Source organism: Polyodon spathula, chromosome 1 (assembly GCF_017654505.1).
Source record: "Polyodon spathula isolate WHYD16114869_AA chromosome 1, ASM1765450v1, whole genome shotgun sequence".
Classification (NCBI taxonomy): Eukaryota; Metazoa; Chordata; class Actinopteri; order Acipenseriformes; family Polyodontidae; genus Polyodon; species Polyodon spathula.
The window spans coordinates 75021857-75040726 of record NC_054534.1 but is presented as its reverse complement, the minus strand read 5'-3'; the positions used below and the strand labels follow the sequence as shown (position 1 = coordinate 75040726).

Here is an 18870-nt window from a genome sequence, read left to right as displayed (position 1 = left end):
TTCATTTGTCAAAGCTGTCAGCTATGTGAGCTTGTTGGCTCATTATAAAACAGTAATTAATATCCTTATGAACCTGTGTGATTCTTTTTTTTTTTTTTTTTTTTTTTTTTTTTTTTTTTTTTTTACAGTGCCAATCACCCAGGGAACTGCGGTGAATTTCCCAATCGGTGAGCTCCAGAGTCAGCCGTACTACCATGACTTGAACTCGGGTGTAGGTCTTCACAGATCGTTGTCCTCTCCACCCGGCAGGTGAGTTCCACTACTGGCAAATATGTGTATCAGCCCTGTGTTTAAGGTACATTGTGCTTCATTTACTAAGCACCAATGCAATGTTTGTACCTAAACCCAATAAAACTGTTTGCAACATTTAACCTTTTTCAAACTGTCTCCATACAATGTTTTAATTTGGAAATAAAATCCAAATCTATTTTATTAATTCTATTCAGAATTTCAATAATTTGTGTATGACGTTATTTACCCAAGTTAGCAGGGTAAAGATTATTTCCAGTGAGGTCTTGCTGTCTCCCAGTAATTTTGCTCTATCCAGACCAGATTAGCTTGCAAACACAGAGACTGGTTTGTTGTTTATTTATGCACTTAATCAAATTATAATATTAATGACAAGATGCTCACTGAGACTTAAAGAATAAGTAGCAGGGTTTTGAAAAATATAGCGTTATATGTTACATGTTATATGTCCATTGTTATTTAAACAGTTGTAGCAACACGTGGGGATGTGTAAGGATATATTACTCTTTAAAGTCTAGTTTCCAGCAAGACCCTGCTGCTGTCGATTTAAAAGTGCCTTTGTAGTGTTGTATTGCAAGCAATGTTAACTTCCTGTTTTCTGGTCATCTCAACAGCAAGCGGCCTAAGACAATCCCCATAGAGGACAGCATGGAGACAAGCCCATCTGGAGACTTTTACTCTTCTCCCAGTTCACCAGCAAGTGGCAGCAGGACATGGCATGAAAGAGATCAAGGTGAGATTTATACATCAAAAACTGGTGCAGTAGATGAGTACATTGCTGGATGTGTGCTAGGTATCAGCTGCTAGAATTGTGGACTTTTCTGTTTCCCTTTAAGTAATGCCATAAAAGCTACTTTTACTTACTTTACAAATAGCTTCTCACACACACACACACACACACACACACACACACACACACACACACACACACACACACACACACATATATATATATAGGGAGCACCTCTCACAGCAGGGGGTGTGTGTTTGGGACAAGCAGAAACAAGTGTCCATTAGTCATTCATCATTAGTCATACAAGGGCTGATGTAAGGATATTATTCTTCATCTTCAACTTGCCCTTCTCCTCCTAAGGTTTTCCTGCCATATTGAGGCCAAAATCTGCGTTTTGCACTTGCAAACTGTGTTTAGTGGACACAAAACATGTGGTGTATGTAAAGAATGGTTCTGGAATACTAAGTGGGCACAAACATTATAATGTGATGTAAGGATTTTACCTTGCACTTAGGCAATTGCTGACCGTCCAAAAACTTTACACCTCTTCTTACAAGGTGCAAACCATTGTAGAAGCAAGTAACTAAGCTGTGTAAAACCACACACCTTCAGAGTTCTCTTCATTGGCCTCAGGATGGCTGCTGTGGTACACTTTCTGATGTGGCAACGCTTGGCTGTTGTTGAGGTCAGGCAGGAAAACCTTCGGAGGAGAAGGGCAAGATGAAGAATAACCACATACTCCAAACCAGGGTCACTTTGTTTGGGATGCTGGAGGATGCTGTGGTACGGTGTTATCATCTCACTCTGCAGGTCATCCTAGACCTAATAGTTGAATTTCACAACATTGACTTTGTCCACTATAGAGGACCATATTGCCTCTTTTGTTAGGAATACTGATGTTGGTTGCTTTTCAAAATAACTCAATTTCATGCTGACCGCAGCCGTAAGGATTCTCAGCTCCTCCTAAGAAAAAATGTATTTTCTTTTCCGTGCGTCAAGGGGACTTTGCTGCCCTTCCTCTGACATATTTTTTTTGTTTGGTTTGATTTTCGTGCTCCACAAATCTGCTGCCAGTAAATAGCCTGATGCACAGGTGGCGTTCATTGTGACCCTCATTAACATGATTGCTGCTCATTATTTGTGTGTGTTGAGTAATTTGCATTGCTCCCTTAAGCATACATAGGCTGCAGTGCAAAATAATTGCCTGGTCGCTAGGCAATTTGGATTTTGCAAGCACATTTGTTTGCAATATGCCTATCGTTATGTCAGCCCCACAGTGTCACCATGCAGGTTTTCCAAATAATACCAAACAGAATATTTGATCATACTGCACAGAATTAGCTTGCATATCTAAGTGTGACTGGAAACTTTCATACTTGACAACCTGTTTAACTTCAGGCTGCCATATTAGCTAATATTTATTAGCCCTCAACTTTGTTTCCAATTGTAATATGATATGTATTAAAAAAGCTGCAATAGTCCACCTGGGCTGGCAAAAATAGCTGTGGTTAAAACTGAAAACAAGTCAGACTAAAAACAACATTAATAAGTAGTTAAAGAGAGATACAGTATAAAGATAGAAAGATATATAATCCCTTTTCACACTGGCAGTCCTACCCAGGTCCGGACCTGGTTTCTGGCTAACTGGGTCACAATTCTGCATAGTGTGACACCATGTACAGTACCTGGGTTGACCTGGGTCCCAGCGACCCACCTCAATAGCCACACCTGCATGAAGGTTTCACTTCCCTAAAGAACATTTTTAAAGGTTCTGTTTAGCCATATTTTTATTGCTTGAGACTCACCATGAGCCAGATTGCAGCAGGGATAAAGAAACATTTGCTCTAATCAATATTTGGGCCGACGGTTCAATCCAGAGAAGCTTGAATGGAAGCGTCTGTAACAAGCTTCTTCCGGGGCATTGATATACGTATTGTTTATTTGTGTCTGTCCCAGGTTCTGACCCGACTAGAGCATACCAGTGTGAAAGGGACTCTAGATTGACAGAGAGCTGTAGAAGGTATTAAGAAGTGCAAATCCTGCAATTATTCTGTAAGATGATCTTCCCAGGTGTAGATTTCACATGGCAAGATTAAACATTAAAAGAATTAACATATTATTGTAAATATTGTATTTTACAACAAATATATATGAAACATAATTGATACTCAAACAAAACATTTTTGGTTAGGTCTAGTGTAGGGTAACACACAAAGGTATACTAAGATGGGCCAGTCGCAGCGTAAACATACCGCAATTTGCATTTTCGTTGTGACACTTACCAAAGTATACATTTTGTCTTATGCACTTAGAGAAAATATGTTACTACAAAGAGCTGCAATATACTAATTTTAATATTTGTTATGTCTTCTTAGCAAGATTTCTATTGCAAGAGTCTTACAGGAGGACAGTCAGTTTTCGTTAATATGAATTTCAAAGGACCAGCAACAAATTTTGCATTATACCACTAATTCGTATTATCATTAGTAGCCTATAAGCCAAATTATGCACTGTCTGTTTTTATTTAAGTTAGTCAGGGTGTAGTGATAAATTGTGCACAATTACAACCTACCTGCACATTAATAGAATAGGAGTGTTTCCTATTCCTATACAGATGTTCAGAATGGGCTGGATGGGTTAGTGGCACATGTGTGCAGTCTATTGCTCCCAACATGTTGGGGAAACCAGAAATGCCATAGAAATTTGTTCTCAAGGCTTGTAACTATGCCCTGCTTTTAGGGAAAAATACGTATTTGGCTGTTCACCTCAAAGATGCATTCAGCACAACTGGCAACGCATAAGAAAAAGTGGACTGGGAAATGCCAGCAACAATTGCGACTGTTTAAAACATGCTTTCAAAAGTTCTCAACAAACTGATGCAATTATAAGTGTCACAGTTGCCCCCAGCTTTTGTACATCTCATTGTAATATTTGTGAACCCTCATTTGCACCATCTCCGCCACCTTTTAGCGACTTTATACAGGAACGCCCATAATTACATATTCATCTTCGCTTGAACTGCAAACAGAAACTGCTGCTGCAAAGCATTCCCTAAAAAAGTCGATAACAGCATTGCACTTGTTTAGTACATTTCACCCAAGACGTCTGACTCATTTGCAACTAGTTCGCAAGGACACTTTAGTACACCTACCCCAAAGTCTCTGTCTCTGGTTGGGTCTCCTTGTTTCCAGTGTTGAGCTTTAACCACTGATCCACATTGTTCGAAACGGAAGTGTCTTTTAAAAAGACTACCTCAAGCACAGTGAGACTAGCAGATCAAATTGGTCCTGAGCTATTTGTTGATTTTAATGCGATTTAAGGCTAATATTTGACAGGAATAAGAGTTTGTGACCTGAAGTTACTCTGAGTTTCTCTGTTAGCAAAGTCCGTCTAAACAGTCATGCCTGTTTACTTAGGACTTTGACGCATGATAAATTAAAAGGGACTGCTGATAAGCCAGCATTTACTTTTCCAATATATTGACTTGAAACGTTAAAGACTGTAAGAAACTTCGTACTGATATAGCCTTGGTACTTTAAACACAGTAAATTAATGTCTTTGAGTCTGAACTAAAGAAGAGTGCTGTCATTAATCTTGCTTACTGTTTTTGAAACTATCATACTCATAAACTTTTTTTTTAAATCTTTCAGTAACTGGAATGGCTTATTTCTGTTTCATCACTCATTTATTTTGTTTTACCTCACTTAACCTTGCTGTCTTTGTATGTATTTTGTATGTTGCAGTATTTGACGTGACACTAGAACAGTTTAACTTCAATATGCAAATCAGCTTAAGTATTGTTTTGAACAAGTAGCAAAAAATATTTATTAACTTGTATATGGAGTGTTTTATCATTCATTTGGCAAATTTGAGTATGAAGGAGTAGATACAGGGTTTTTCCATTTTAGTTTTGGAGTAATATTTAGATGCGTTGTAGATAGTCTGCACCAACAAAGCCTTTCTAAGGACTGTCCAAAGCTGGTTCATACATATGGTAATTGAATATGTTAATGATTGCTAAAATTAATGTCATTAATTACTAATCACTGCCTACCTCAGCACAGCTTCAGAAGGACTGCAAAGATTGTATGGAAAACCACAATGAATAAATAAGTCCTCAAAAATCCTGCTATTTTAAGTATACTAGATTTAAATGTTATCATTGTTTATGTTAACTTGTTGCTTTTTGTTTTACAGTTATTATCTTATGGTACAATATGAATGTTTTGTTAATATTGCTATTAAATATAGAAATCTTTATCCACATTGTCTGAAGTTGCTATAAGAATTTACAGTACTTAAAAGGTTAAATAACATTGATATGCTGTATGTTTGTAAGATAACTATAAATGTAACCTGATGAAGTAGGGCAATTTAAACAGACTGGGTAGTTTGTTTGTTTTTATTTTATTTATGCCAGGCACAACTAAATATTTTGGGTATGACTAGACCAGAGGCTTTGAGCGATGAAAACTAGTTCCGCACGTTTGCTTATACTGTATACAGTTATCCAGAAAGGTAACTGTGTACCTATATCCAAATTGAATATAAATAGGCAAAAAAAAAAACAAAAAAAAAGTTTTGACTTTTGGCACACACGCATGTGATATTTGTAAACATACCCAATCATGTTGACTGTCTGATTTAGGTTCAGCGTATAATTCAATGTGGAATTCAGAATTTTTTTTTAAGTATAAAATATATTTAAAAAAAAAAAAAAATTAAAATGAAGTGCCAATGTATTTTATAATAACACTTAAACTAAGTACATAAACATTAATTGATAAAACAATGCTATTTAATTCATCAAGACTTGGTTGCCCAGTGGGTTTGTGTATTGCCTTTCACCCCAAGGTATGATTTAAAATCCTCAGGTCACACATGCCTAATGAGTAAAATTTGAAAACATGATTGGTCAAAGTTGCTCAGAAATAAGTCAGTGAGGTTTTCAACCTAATAATGCATTAGATAGTGCATATGTGATACAGTAAGCAGATGGTTGTAGTTGATATTGTTTTCTATGATGAAGCAGTTAGTTAGTTATCACAAACATGTTGTTATAATGAACGGTTCCAGAAACTTTCTAAAGGGTTAAACCGAACAACATACATAATTGGGAAAAAATGAACAGGTGTATGAGACAAACAGGTGTTAAGGTGGATGTTTGAACTTGTCTTGCTTGAGTAGACTGAAGTCTGTCTAACAGGTGGCTAGCCAGTTGGTGGATCATGTGACATTTATCGGTAAACATGTACTGAAAGTACTACTCTAGTCAGTTCCCCCCCCACTCCACCCCCAACTCCACCCCTCCACTGTGGGGGTGGGGGGGGGGGGTGGGGGGGGGGGGGGGGGGGGGGGGGGGGTTATTTGATGGTGAAATTGCTGTAACGCATGTCTCATTAATGTTTGCTATGGTCCTGCTGAAATCTACAACAGTTTTAATTATGGCTGACTAAAGCATGTTTCCTGGTGTGTCTCCCAATGATTTCTAGCTGTAATAGTGGAACTGTTGCCTTGGGCAGACAGGAATAGATTCACAGCCATTTTAATAGAGACACAACGTTCTGGAAAGTCTTGGCCAAGAAGCACATACACATTTTTTCCCGCTGTTTTTTTTTTTTTTTTTTTTTTGAAAGGCAGTGAAGTACTGTAATATGCATATATTGTTGCTTGAAGCAGTGCATGAGAAATGTATTTTTAAAATCAAATCCATATGAGAAAATAGCAGGGGGACAGGAGCGCTGCCAACATTTCTTTACCATTCAACTCCCCTAAGGCAAAAAATACAGTACACCTTTAAAGGAAAATGCACTTAAACAATTATTTGAAACTGTAGTCATATTTAAATATCACTTTACCCAAAGAAAAGGCTTTTTCTATGATTTACCCTTTTTTAGCGTCCCTTAGCTTTTTTTAAAGCAACCAGCAGTAACCTTCCCAGTAGTCAATTTTTGCCATTGTGATACAAAGCTTACCGAGTATAATGTTCTCATAACCAACCATTGTTTGCAATAAAGAAAATAGCAGTTTTCAAAATTGTTAAAGTTTTCATAAATACGCTGGCATTTATAGTCTTAGTTTTTTTTTTCTTTTTACATGAAACACATACAAACATTTGATTATCTGGTTTGTTCATTTGATAAAGTGTTCTGATTTTATTTGACTGGATCATCCCAACTGTTGCATGTTTTAATAAATTACCCTGTTGGGATGTGATCTAAACAGTCTTGATAATTTCTAAACTATTATTTTCTTTTCTTTTTGAAGCTAAACAGAGTTGCTGGAGGACAGCATGCTTCTTTACCAAAACCTTGTCAAACACCGCATATAGCAAAAAGAGTTTTTAAAAGCTAAATTCATTTGAACTAGCAAAATCTACCAATAGAAAACAGTTTTGCCAAGAAAAACATAATTTTCCTTTTAGAACATTCAAATCGAGATGTGTGTTTAGCCAACTTTGTTCCTAGAGGCCCACACAGGGTATGATTTTCAAAAACAGCAGGAACCTTAGAGACCCACAGAGGGAACTTTCCCAACCTTCTACTGCAAAGAAAAGCAATGAAATTATGAGGTTTTTATTTAATTGAATTTTCTTGACAAAAAAACAGATTACACCCCCCCCCCCCCCCCAAAAAAAAAATAAAATTCTGTCAGCCATTTTAGAGAACTCTATATAAATTATTTGACAAATCACAACCTCTCAAGACATTATCTGATGATTTTTTCTTCTTTTTCTTGAGACATTTCACTAAGTATGGGGATTATGGTATTTTACTCAAAAGGAGATGTGACTCGTGTTTCAAATCTACCAATGTTTTACATTAATTTTTGTTAGTTACTATCATATTTCCTTGACCCATTGTCCCATTCTTAGCATGGGTGTATTTAAATTTTATCTGTCACAGTGGGTTCTTGCAATTAGAAAAAAAAATAAAAATTATATTTTTGTGAAGCCTCAATGAAGGTGGTTTACATCATGATTACTCTGTGATTGTGGTATTTATGGGAAAAGACTGTCAACCTAAGGAAAAAAAAAAAACATTAACACAAAGCCTAGTGACACACAGATACATACTCAGGAATGACTTGCGTAGATCAATAGGTCGCATGATATATTTATCGTCTGATAATGTTGAAAATGTTTTTGCTTTAATTTAGACAGCACGCAGATCTTTGAAAAAATTACTTGATTTGTATTGAAGCTTTTTCTGTGTTTGATTTTTCTCTCCCTTTGTTTTTACTGCACCAGCGTTATTGAATGATTTGATAAATCTCAATCAGCAGCTCCATGAAATGAAGGCCGACCTGTGAATTGGTCTTGTTTTAAATAGTGTAGGCAATTCTGTGTTTACACAAGTTGTAAGCAAGTCGTCACCTGCATGAATGTTGCAATAATAGTTCAACATCCAGTTTTACAAGTTATGTTGGGATCATCACCTGACTTTGGGTAAACCAAAGGTACATTTTGTAAAACAAATATATGATTTTGTTTAGGTGGTACTGGTAATCATGAAGTGCAAAGATGTTGAACTAACATGATTAATATGTCTGTTTCTCAGTAAAGTTTCATTGTGCAAGCAGTTTAATAAAAAAGCAATCAGATTAGGCATAGTCTCTAAGCAGTTTGCTTCGAAAATGTTAGCATTGGTAAATTCCGAAATCAATTTCCTGTGTTTCTGGTTTGTTAGTTACAATATGAATTAATCCCAGACAGGATTTTAGAAAAAAGAAAAAGAAACAACATTGTGCTGAAGTTTTTGTATTTTGTTTCTGCAGCAGATATGTCTTCTCCCTCAATGAAGAAGCCAGAGAAGCCATTGTTTAGCCCCACATCCCCCCAGGATTCCTCTTCAAGACTGAGCACTTTCCCTCAGCACCACCACCCGGGAATCACTGGAGTCGGACACAGTGGTAGGCATTGGCCAAAAATGCAACAGTGGTGATCGATGTGGGATTCAGGCTTCCAGTACATATACCGATTATCTTGGCTTGCAGCACTGACATTGTTTTGAGATCAGCAGATCTTCTTTAATTGTTAAATTGAATCACTCCCCCCCCCCCCCCCCCAACAGCATCATCCGCTAGCCTTCCCAAAGACACATTATTGATTTTATGTAAATTGTACAGTATAATTACATGGTACCACCTTACCCAGCAGGTTATATAGTATATATTATATATTATATATATTATATATATATAATATATATATATATATTATAGATATCTATATACATACATACATACATACATACATACATACAATATGTTGGTTTATGGAGTCGCCCATTACATTCCCTCAGAGAAGCCATGCAGTAGAGTATGTGGAATGGTGTTAAACTCTAACAGTGGTGTGAAAAAAGTTTTACTTAAATTCTGTATACAAGTCTAGGAAATATTACTCAAAACTTAAGTCCAGTAAAGTAATATTTACATATGCCAATTTTAAAATTACCCATTATGTCTTTATTCTGTTACAGCAGTACTTAAATGTGCAAGGTGTTTAGTGATCAACAGCAGCACACTTTCTTTTTTTAATTCCTTCTAGTTATCTCAACAAGAAGCCCACCTCCGCCATCACCGTTGCAGTTTTCAACACCTTCTATTCTCCCTCCTGCCCCGACCACCTACTTCTCTCACCCCACAATTCGATACCCGCCACATCTGAACCCTCAGGATACCCTGAAGAATTATATACCATCTTATGACCCGTCCAACCCACAAACCAGTCAGGTAAGGAACAGGGACAGACTTCTGATCAGGGCACTGACATCAAATGTGATATTGAGTACCTGAAATCCCTTATTAAAGTTTCTCAGTATTTTTGCATGGTAATTTTGCAGTTTTCAAATGCTTTTCCCATGGTCATACTATGCATTTTACTATAGTTTATGATGTTTTGCCAAACTGTTCTGGGCTTTAATATACTTACCTATGCTCGACCATGATTTTAAATTGCTTTATTACACTTTGCTATGTTTTACTATGGTAAACTTTTATAAGGGATATATCTGCTATTAATGTGTAAATTGTTGGTATGTGAGGAAATCAACATAAGTCATTAGGATTTAAGGCATAGCTTAAATCATAATGTAATTTTATGGCTGTCTCCACATAACCATCTAGCTGTAAAGGGTATTTGAATAGAACACACATCTCTAGATGCCTCCAGGCTCATAAAGAATGCTGCATTTGATTGCTAATAAAAGCCTGCTTTAAATTACTTTGCAATGTCCTGGATTTAAGTAGCAAGGCCATATGCTAAGTAAGGCTTGTCTCTACTTTGGCAAGGGCATGATTGATTCCACGGCTTAATCTAATGATGGGTCAATAAAGCCTTCTGCTGTCAAAGCTGTGTCTGATTGGTAAGGATAGGTCTCCTATTCTTAACTTGGTTTGGTCCCCTAGCTTTCACTAGCACTTTCATATAGTAGCTGAAAGAAACTGCAATCTCAGCAAGGAAGCATATCAATGCTGTACAAAAGCTGGTAATGATAACCAGTTTAATTCATGATACAGAAAGGTTCATGTAAAACCACCCTGGATTATTTTAGAAGTGATGCATTTAGTTAATTAAAGAAAGCATTTCAATGTATTTATCTTGCCTGCTGAATAATGCAAACCCTTTAATATTCAGTACAGGGCCCATTTCAGTGTTTTTAAGGTCCACAATAGTTTATTTTTTTCCTAGTGGTTTTCATAAACCACAAGATTAAACAACATACATTTTACAGATGGAGGACGACCAGTAAAATTAGTACATTGCACAGTATTCATTCAGTACATTACACAAGTTAGTGAGGGTTCACAGTATTCTGTAGGATTAGCGCATACAGTGTAATAAAAATGAATTTGTTGGAATTTTTTTTCTTTCTAATTTTGTATAGTTATTTTCGAGGTGGTTCTAGCATGTTTTAGTTTTCTGCGTTCACATATTTGTTTTTTTCTGGGGTTCCAAGGAGAGAGAAAAGTGATGTTTCCTTTTTAGAAAAAGATGTGGGAAAGAGGATTGTTGTGGTATCAAAACTAGTGATTCAGAAGGCAGGGTTACCACAAAGCACAAAGAAAGCGCCATGTAAGCATTATATAGGTTATTGTTAGATATAAATTATAGTCTAGCTGTTAAAAATTGCAAGTTAAAAATTGCAAGTTGATGAAAAATGTTTTAAATTAGAAACATTGGCATTCTCTGGAGCAACATGATCTTTTGTTTAAAATACAGCCACACTGAATGGAAATCTTTGCATTTGGAACTGACTTTAACACAAATACAAACCTAAAGATCTGAACTAATTGTTATTAGAATTGATTAACTGTTTGTTTCCTTTTGTTGCAGTCTCAGCAATGTTTTTTCATTTACGCCCAGTTTATGTCATTCAGGTGTACAATAGTAATGGCTTTTAATCAAATAAAGCTAATTACATTAATTCACTGAGCAAATTCGTACTTATTTTACAACAGTACATTACCCATGTTTCAAAGAAGTTATTGCTGCTAGAAAATACTTCAGACTGTTCCTCAGGGGCAAATATGTCTTTATTGTGGACAGTTTCATCATTCCAGTGGGATCAAGGGCAACTTAGGACATGCCTTTTCTTATAACCTGCCTGAAACATAATAGCATCATTGATAAAAAAAAAAGAACAAAATATATGTAGTTTCATCTTGTGTTAGGTTATAGAATGAATTAACGAAAAGGTGAGCCTGCCTGAAAAAAAAAAAAATAGGTCTTCTAGTACTCCTAGACATCACCTACGGGATTGTTTAAAAAAATAATTTTCTAAAACAACCAAATAATATATTAGTTTTACAGATACAGCTGGTCAACCCTATTGACAATCACCATGGAAATCCAAGTGTTGAGTATCCAGAATCACTACCGTACTCTAAAACAACTACTGGTCTGGTTTATATAAAAAACTGTAACGACTGCGGGACCTTTTTGGCTTGGTCACCAAATTTCAAATTTTGTTGTAAATTTATTCTACTGAAGTTGCAGAGCAAGCCAAAATCCCAATTTCCACTCTGGGCAATGGCATATCACCCACAGGCACTATCAAAGTTGCCTCTGTTCAAACTATAGAAATTACCACACAAGGCAAGAGGACATTCATAACCAGGTCACAATCATCGGCCTCACGGACCGCAAAACTGATTCTCAGAATGCTACGTGGACATCAGTCCATTCATGTTGTGCAGCTGTACACATGCCACTTATTACTGGGTCTAATTCCTCTGCCCCTTCTGTGGTGCTGGAACACCATCAGTGGATTGATGCTTCTTTTGATCTGGACTTGGACCAATGCAATCACAGACCAAAGAAGAGTGAATGATAGATTTCCTGAAATAGCCGGCCAGTAGTGCTTACCAGAACCATACTGAGTGATCAAAATAAGAAATAGAGGGCAATGCCACCTAAAGTCAACGAAAAAGCTTTGTTCAGAAGAGTAGAGGCAACCGTTGAAACAAAAGGCAGACAAGTCATACTCTCCATTTAATAAAATACAGCATTTATATCCCAATGTATAAGGTTTCTTTTAGTTTGATTAATTTATTGTTGTAAAACCTTAAATGAACCTTGTTTCTTGGAAATAAACTAAGCTGTTTTTGTAGAAAAACAGCTTCTGCTATTTCAAGTTTTGCAGAAGAAATGGGAGTGAGAGAATGAAGAAAGTGAGGAAAACAACTATTGTAAGCCCACTTTTAGTAGCCATTAACTGTAACTAAATTTAGCATATTAAGTAAATTTTATCCACAAATTAAATGTGCTGTACTGTTTGCTACATAATACAACAGCTGTACTTCTCTATAATTTATGGTATGTAATTTTGTTACAGAAAAAGGCTATAAAAGGAACAATATGTAATCCAACAGCCAACAAGTGTATTATCTATCCAAAACCAATGGGAGACATTAGAAAACAAATCATAAAGAAAACCAAGACACATACAATTGATGTCAACAATACTTGTAATGGTGTCGATCTAAGCCCTTCTCCTCACTGTTTGGTTAAATGTCCATTTCTTTATTTTTCTATGCTTGTTGTGGAGACCAAAACATATCGACTCGTTTTTTAATTATCTGCAGATAGTGAACGCCAGGATGTAAGAACTTGTATGTTACTGTATAGACATATCTTTTTTTTTTTTCCATGTTGCTACGATTAAGCATCAAAAGGGTTTATTTTTTTTCTGATTTCCATGGTTCCATTTCCACGTCCTATGTTATGTTCTCTTTCTTACTCAAATTTAAAAGCTATTTAGAAGAAAAAAATCAACAGAATGAAATTATGTCCTTTAAAATGAGCTCAATGCAGCAGTTACAGTACTTTATGATTTGATTCATTTATACAGGGAAAGACTTGGCAAGTAACATGTCTTGTTCTTGTGGACAGATGCCAAAATGTTTTTATACTTGCTTTAACACAGATTATATTACAGACTAATTAAACATTGTATTCACATTAGGGAATGCAGTGGATACAATCCTTGTTAAAGACCTCTTTGAGATTTGAACCCTGAAAATGTATGGCTAACATTGTTTAGCGTATCAATGTCTGTGAATGTTTTCTTTTTCTTTAACTTCTCTTCTATTGTCACTTCTAATTTGGCTACCAGGTGGCATTTGGTCTATACACTTTAACAGATGTGCACAAAGACAATGTTGTTTTAGTAACTGGCTTGTTTGGTATATATTCTAATACATTCCAAGTAGAATAACTGTTTAATTAAACCAAATCTACTCTGTTACATTCCCTTTGTAATTTATCTGATATCCACTGGTTTATGTGATCAAAATTAAGGAATTGTATTTGTAATTGCATGAAGCTTTTCTTTTAACCCTTTACTGCCCAGGGTATGTTTCCTATTTAGCACCTATTTCAAATATATTGGACACTGGGCAGTAAAGGGTTAAATCCTCATTATTTTTTTCATTTATTTTTACAAAATGTATTATAAAGATTTTTTCAGAAAATAACGGGTCAATTCAATTGGTCCAGCACAGTGGCAGATCTAAATAATGAAATAATGAAATATAAATTCTGTCCCCCGAATAAATGTAAATCAAACATCTGTTTGCAAAACATTTTAAAACAGCTTGGTCTTTCTTACTGATTTAAAAGATGGCAGTATTTAAATCTGCTTAGATCAAGTTAATTCACCCCTTAGCACGAGTTTTAAATGCATGATGTTAAAGGTTGCTTGTTTTTTTCTTAACACCTTTGTGTTTTCTGTTTTTATAGCCTAGCAGTGGTCAAGTTGTGGGGAAAGTGCCAGGCCACTTCACCCCGGTGTTGGCACCATCTCCACACCATGGCTCAGTGCGACCCGTCTCCTTGTCCATGCCAGACACTAAACCCATCACTACATCGACAGAAGGTGAGGCAGCTTCACCCACCACAGCCAGTAAGTACTCCTGCCTGACCACCAGGAACTCAGCTGTTCCTTATATAGAGTGCTAAAGGCCAGTTCGCTTTCAGTCATAGAATCAAAAAGGACATAGACACTTTATGGAAGTGTCAAAATAGGGCCTTGTCTACTTCTCTTCTTCCTGTTGAGCAGAGAAGATGCATTAGTCATACTTCACTATCATTTTGAACCATTTATTTTCCTATCATTTACTCTAAAATGCATGTCCTGTCACTCATAAGGATCATCAAACCAACTTTAATCAAATATCTCTGCTACTGATCGATGTTATAACTTTATAACAGTCACACATACATCTGAAACCTCTCACACATACTGATTTATTCTGTTCTATTCAATACTTATCTAAGCAATATCAACAGATGTGCAGTAACCTATATGTCTTACCTACACCCTGGAGTGGATTATTGCACTAATGAAAAGGCTTATGTTATTTTGTAAAAAGAAAACAAAAAACAATAACATTTTAAACTTTAAATTACGTTTTATGCAATGTATCCTTTCACCACTGCAAAATAGTTAATATACTTTGAGAGTCATGTATCAAGCGTTTGCAACAGCATTAATGCCATAGCGCCGAGTATACGATGGCCTTAAAATTCCCTGTATGTATCATGACACTTTTGGCAAGCTAAGTTTGTGTTCGCACCGCCAAAATGATCTCCACCGCTCATTAGCCATGCATCAAGCCTTAATTATATGCATGGGCAAATTGAGGTGGGGCTCATTTGTAAATTAAGTCTGTGATATTAAAATGAGATTTATGAAGCAGCAGAACAGCTGCGCCAGTTCTAAAAGACTCCACAAATAAGTCTGATTTTAAATTGGTCTTATTTGGGCACAAAAAAAAAGTCAGAAAGCAGCTCATAGGAAAGAGCATTATGGCAGCAGTCATAATGTATTTTTTATGATGGACAGTCCAGGCCCCTAACCTTCCTGAACAACCCAGGAACAGAGGTAGAGTATTGACAAGAAGGCAGAGTATTTAGGGTCTGCATTACCCTTTGTGATCTCCCGGAGGATGAAATTATAGCTCGACACCGGCTATTTCATTATGTACAATTGTTTTTATTCATCATATAGTAAACTTGGTTCATTGTATCCCTTTCATTATGTATATTTGGTTTTATCTGTCGTATAATAATAACATAAGAACATAAGAACATAAGAAAGTTTAACGAGAGGAGGCCATTCAGCCCATCTTGCTCGTTTGGTTGTTAGTAAGTAAGTAGCTTATTGATCCCAGAATCTCATCAAGCAGCTTCTTGAAGGATCCCAGGGTGTCAGCTTCAGCAACATCACTGGGTAGTTGATTCCAGACCCTCACGATTCTCTGTGTAAAAAAGTGCCTCCTATTTTCTGTTCTGAATGCCCCTCTGTCTAATCTCCATTTGTGACCCCTATTAAATGTCATTTGCCATGTGTCTGCCCAGTTCTGAATCTTGTCTAGATCATTTTGAATGACCTTTGCTGCTGCAACAGTGTTTGCCACTCTTCCTATTTTTGTGTCGTCTGCAAATTTAACAAGTTTGCTTACTATACCAGAATCTAAATCATTAATGTAGATTAGGAATAGCAGAGGACATAATACTGATCCCTGTGGTACTCTGGTACACTGGCTACCACACTCGATTCTGAGGTTTTCTCCATCTTATTTATAATAACATAATATAAAGTCAAGGCACTTAGTCAACACTGGTCATTTCTGCCTCTCCAGATGAGCTGGCTGGTCTTTAGTGGGTTAAAACCTGTACATTTTATTTAAAACACAGGTTAGCCGAATTTGAGCTGTCATTTCTGCCTCTCCAAATGACCTAGCTATTGTTAAATTGAGGTAGCCCATTTGGAGGGGAGGCTACTGTAACCCATTATGAGCACCATCCCTGTGCATTTAAGCATTTCAGTGTGGCAGCTTATGCTGGGCCTCATTAATTTTGGGCCAGTTAATACTTTCGGAATGAGGTCAAATTTGTGCTGTGGCAGAACTCACCGCCAATTTAGCACTACGTCAGTCGATCGTGTTACTTGCCCATCTTTGTCTTTCTAAGCTACAAATTTGCTGGGAAAATGTATTTCTGCTGAGTACATCTTTTATATATATATATATATATATATATATATATATATATATATATATATATATATATATATATATATATATATATATATATATATATATATATATAAGATGTACTCAGCAGAAATACATTTTCCCAGCAAACATATGTTTATTTTCAAGGTTCTTTTAATCAAAGAACAGTTAAAAAAAAAAGAAAGTTCATATACAGTATACACACAATTGGGTAATGCTTTCAGACACATAATGATGAGATCTAAATAAAACGAGGGGTGGGGCGTGTATGTGTGCTACTACTCCACATAAACTAAAGGCATGCAGAAGTTTAATAGGTAAGGGATTGTCACCTGGACTATTCATTCAAATAAATCATAATTGTGCTCTGCTCTATTCATTTATCACACTGTACAGTGGTACTAAATTAATCTTATTATTAAACCTGGTTTAGAGACATTGAAAATCAAAGGGCGCAAAAACTATTAAAAAAAAACACAAATGCATAGTGGGTCTTTTTAGGATTTAAACAAATGACGGTCCGGTATTTAGAACAATTGAAGAGACTCCACTGTAAAAAGTGTTACTGCTTGATATGACCACTGTATTTTGAGACACTGTATTAAAGCAGCAGCGTTTTGACAGGGACTCACAACACAAGGCAACTGGTGTCCTTTGATTTGGTTTGGAATTTTTTATTTGTATTTTTCTCTTTCTGCTGAGGTTGTTAAACCTTTGATCACTTTTACTTTCTGTCCAAGATTGAACATCTTTATAAAACATTTCTTTTAATGTATGTAAATTAGACACATCACCTTAGAAAACAGTTCATGCAGGTGTTATAAAGCAAAACAGGAATCTTTGCCTCAGGATATTTATTCCAAACATGTTTAATACTGCATATGACACAATCATCATAAATTAAAATGCATCAAGACTAAATTTGTCCCAACATGTAAAAAATCTCATAGATGTTTAATTTGCCTTCAGTTTACAAAGCAATAAAAACAGGGTTTGTTATTGATTGGTTTATTTGAACAATAAATTAGTCTTGATAGATATTTTTAATGACACATTCAAAGTCATTTTCTGAGAACTTCTCAAATCCTTTATACAAAGTCTGCTCACACTTTATGAATGATTATACATGTGTTTTGAAGTTCAGCACTGCTTTAAGAACTTGCTCTTTTGTAAAAATGACTTTTAAAGGTTATACATTAGAGCCACTAAAGGATTCCTACTGCATTCTCCCTATTTACAACATGCTTTCTATGACATCTTTATTCTAAATACAGTCCCGGGCATTTATGTCTTCAAGAAAAATAATAATTTGGCTTGATTTTTAAAGCTCGTAGAAATTAGGCAATGTTTTAAAGCGTATATTTTAGATGTGTTTTCTAAACTGACTACTTGTTTTATGCTTTACTAGCCTACACAGCCCCAGGCACACCCACTTCAAACAGGTTCGTGGGACTGAGCTCAAGGGACCCATCCTTCTTACACCAGCAACAGGTGAGCATGCAGCTCTTTCCTTTCATATGTAGTATCCCAAGAGTGTCCAACTTCACTCTAAACTACCGTTTAAGTTACATGCAATGGGACAGCTCTTCCATGTTATTACCTTTACCTGCATACCTTTAGTTTCAGTAACAGCTGTGGTCAGAAAGCCTTATGTTTAATGAATACCTCTGCAAGTCTATGTCTTCCATCCCAAAAGATCTTAGCTTTTGATTAACCAATGCATCTTCAGTACATCAGCGTTCACTAAGGTCTAATAGTGTGACCAGGTTAATGTCGCAGTTACCCTTAACAATATATTTTTAGATGACGTTAGACTCACTCTTAACAATACTTAAAGATAAGCAAGCAGCGATTTAACAGCCTTTGCTGGGTTTTTCAGAACAGTTTTTCTGAGGCACTCACCTGCTGGGTTAGCCATTCCTCCTAATCTGCAACAAATGACGCCGCCACAGTTTCAACACATCCACCTGATTTGCTAGTGGCACCAGACAATCTGTTTTTATGAGTAGACAAGTCTTTATGCTTTTGAATGATCTCAGCTGTAGCCAAAGTTTGTTAGATAAAAATTTAGCAACAAGTGCAACGGCAAAGTCACATTTTCTGAATATAATACAATCTTTTAAACAATGTACAGGATACATCTGCGTGAAACACATTAGTTGCACAAAACATTAGTTGCAGGTAGAAGATTCTTTCTACTTTTATATGATAAATGTTTTATTCCTTTTAAGGAAATTTGCTTTTTCCCTTGCACTTGCTGCTAAATAGTATTTTAAGTGAAAATTGATCAAGCTAAAATACAGTATAGAGCTCTTCACTTGGGATTCAATGGCATGCCTTGTATACAGAGGTGACTACAGTATATT

At 36.0% G+C, this 18870-nt stretch overlaps 1 protein-coding gene across 10 annotated transcripts in view; it reads left to right on the top strand.

Moving 5' to 3' along the window:
• LOC121322270 (nuclear factor 1 B-type) overlaps nt 1-18870 on the top strand; it is a 133134-nt gene that overhangs the window by 68563 nt on the left and 45701 nt on the right. For 5 of the 10 annotated variants that reach the window (XM_041262069.1, XM_041261999.1, XM_041261980.1 and 2 more), the window contains 6 exons: nt 129-249; nt 864-982; nt 8759-8893; nt 9531-9715; nt 14226-14388; nt 17913-17995. In XM_041262069.1, coding sequence (XP_041118003.1) covers nt 129-249; nt 864-982; nt 8759-8893; nt 9531-9715; nt 14226-14388; nt 17913-17995 — 806 coding nt within the window. Of the gene's footprint in view, nt 1-128; nt 250-863; nt 983-8758; nt 8894-9530; nt 9716-14225; nt 14389-17912; nt 17996-18383; nt 18447-18870 lie in introns of those variants that run through there. The other 5 variants (XM_041261990.1, XM_041262040.1, XM_041262060.1 and 2 more) reach the window with 4 other exon arrangements.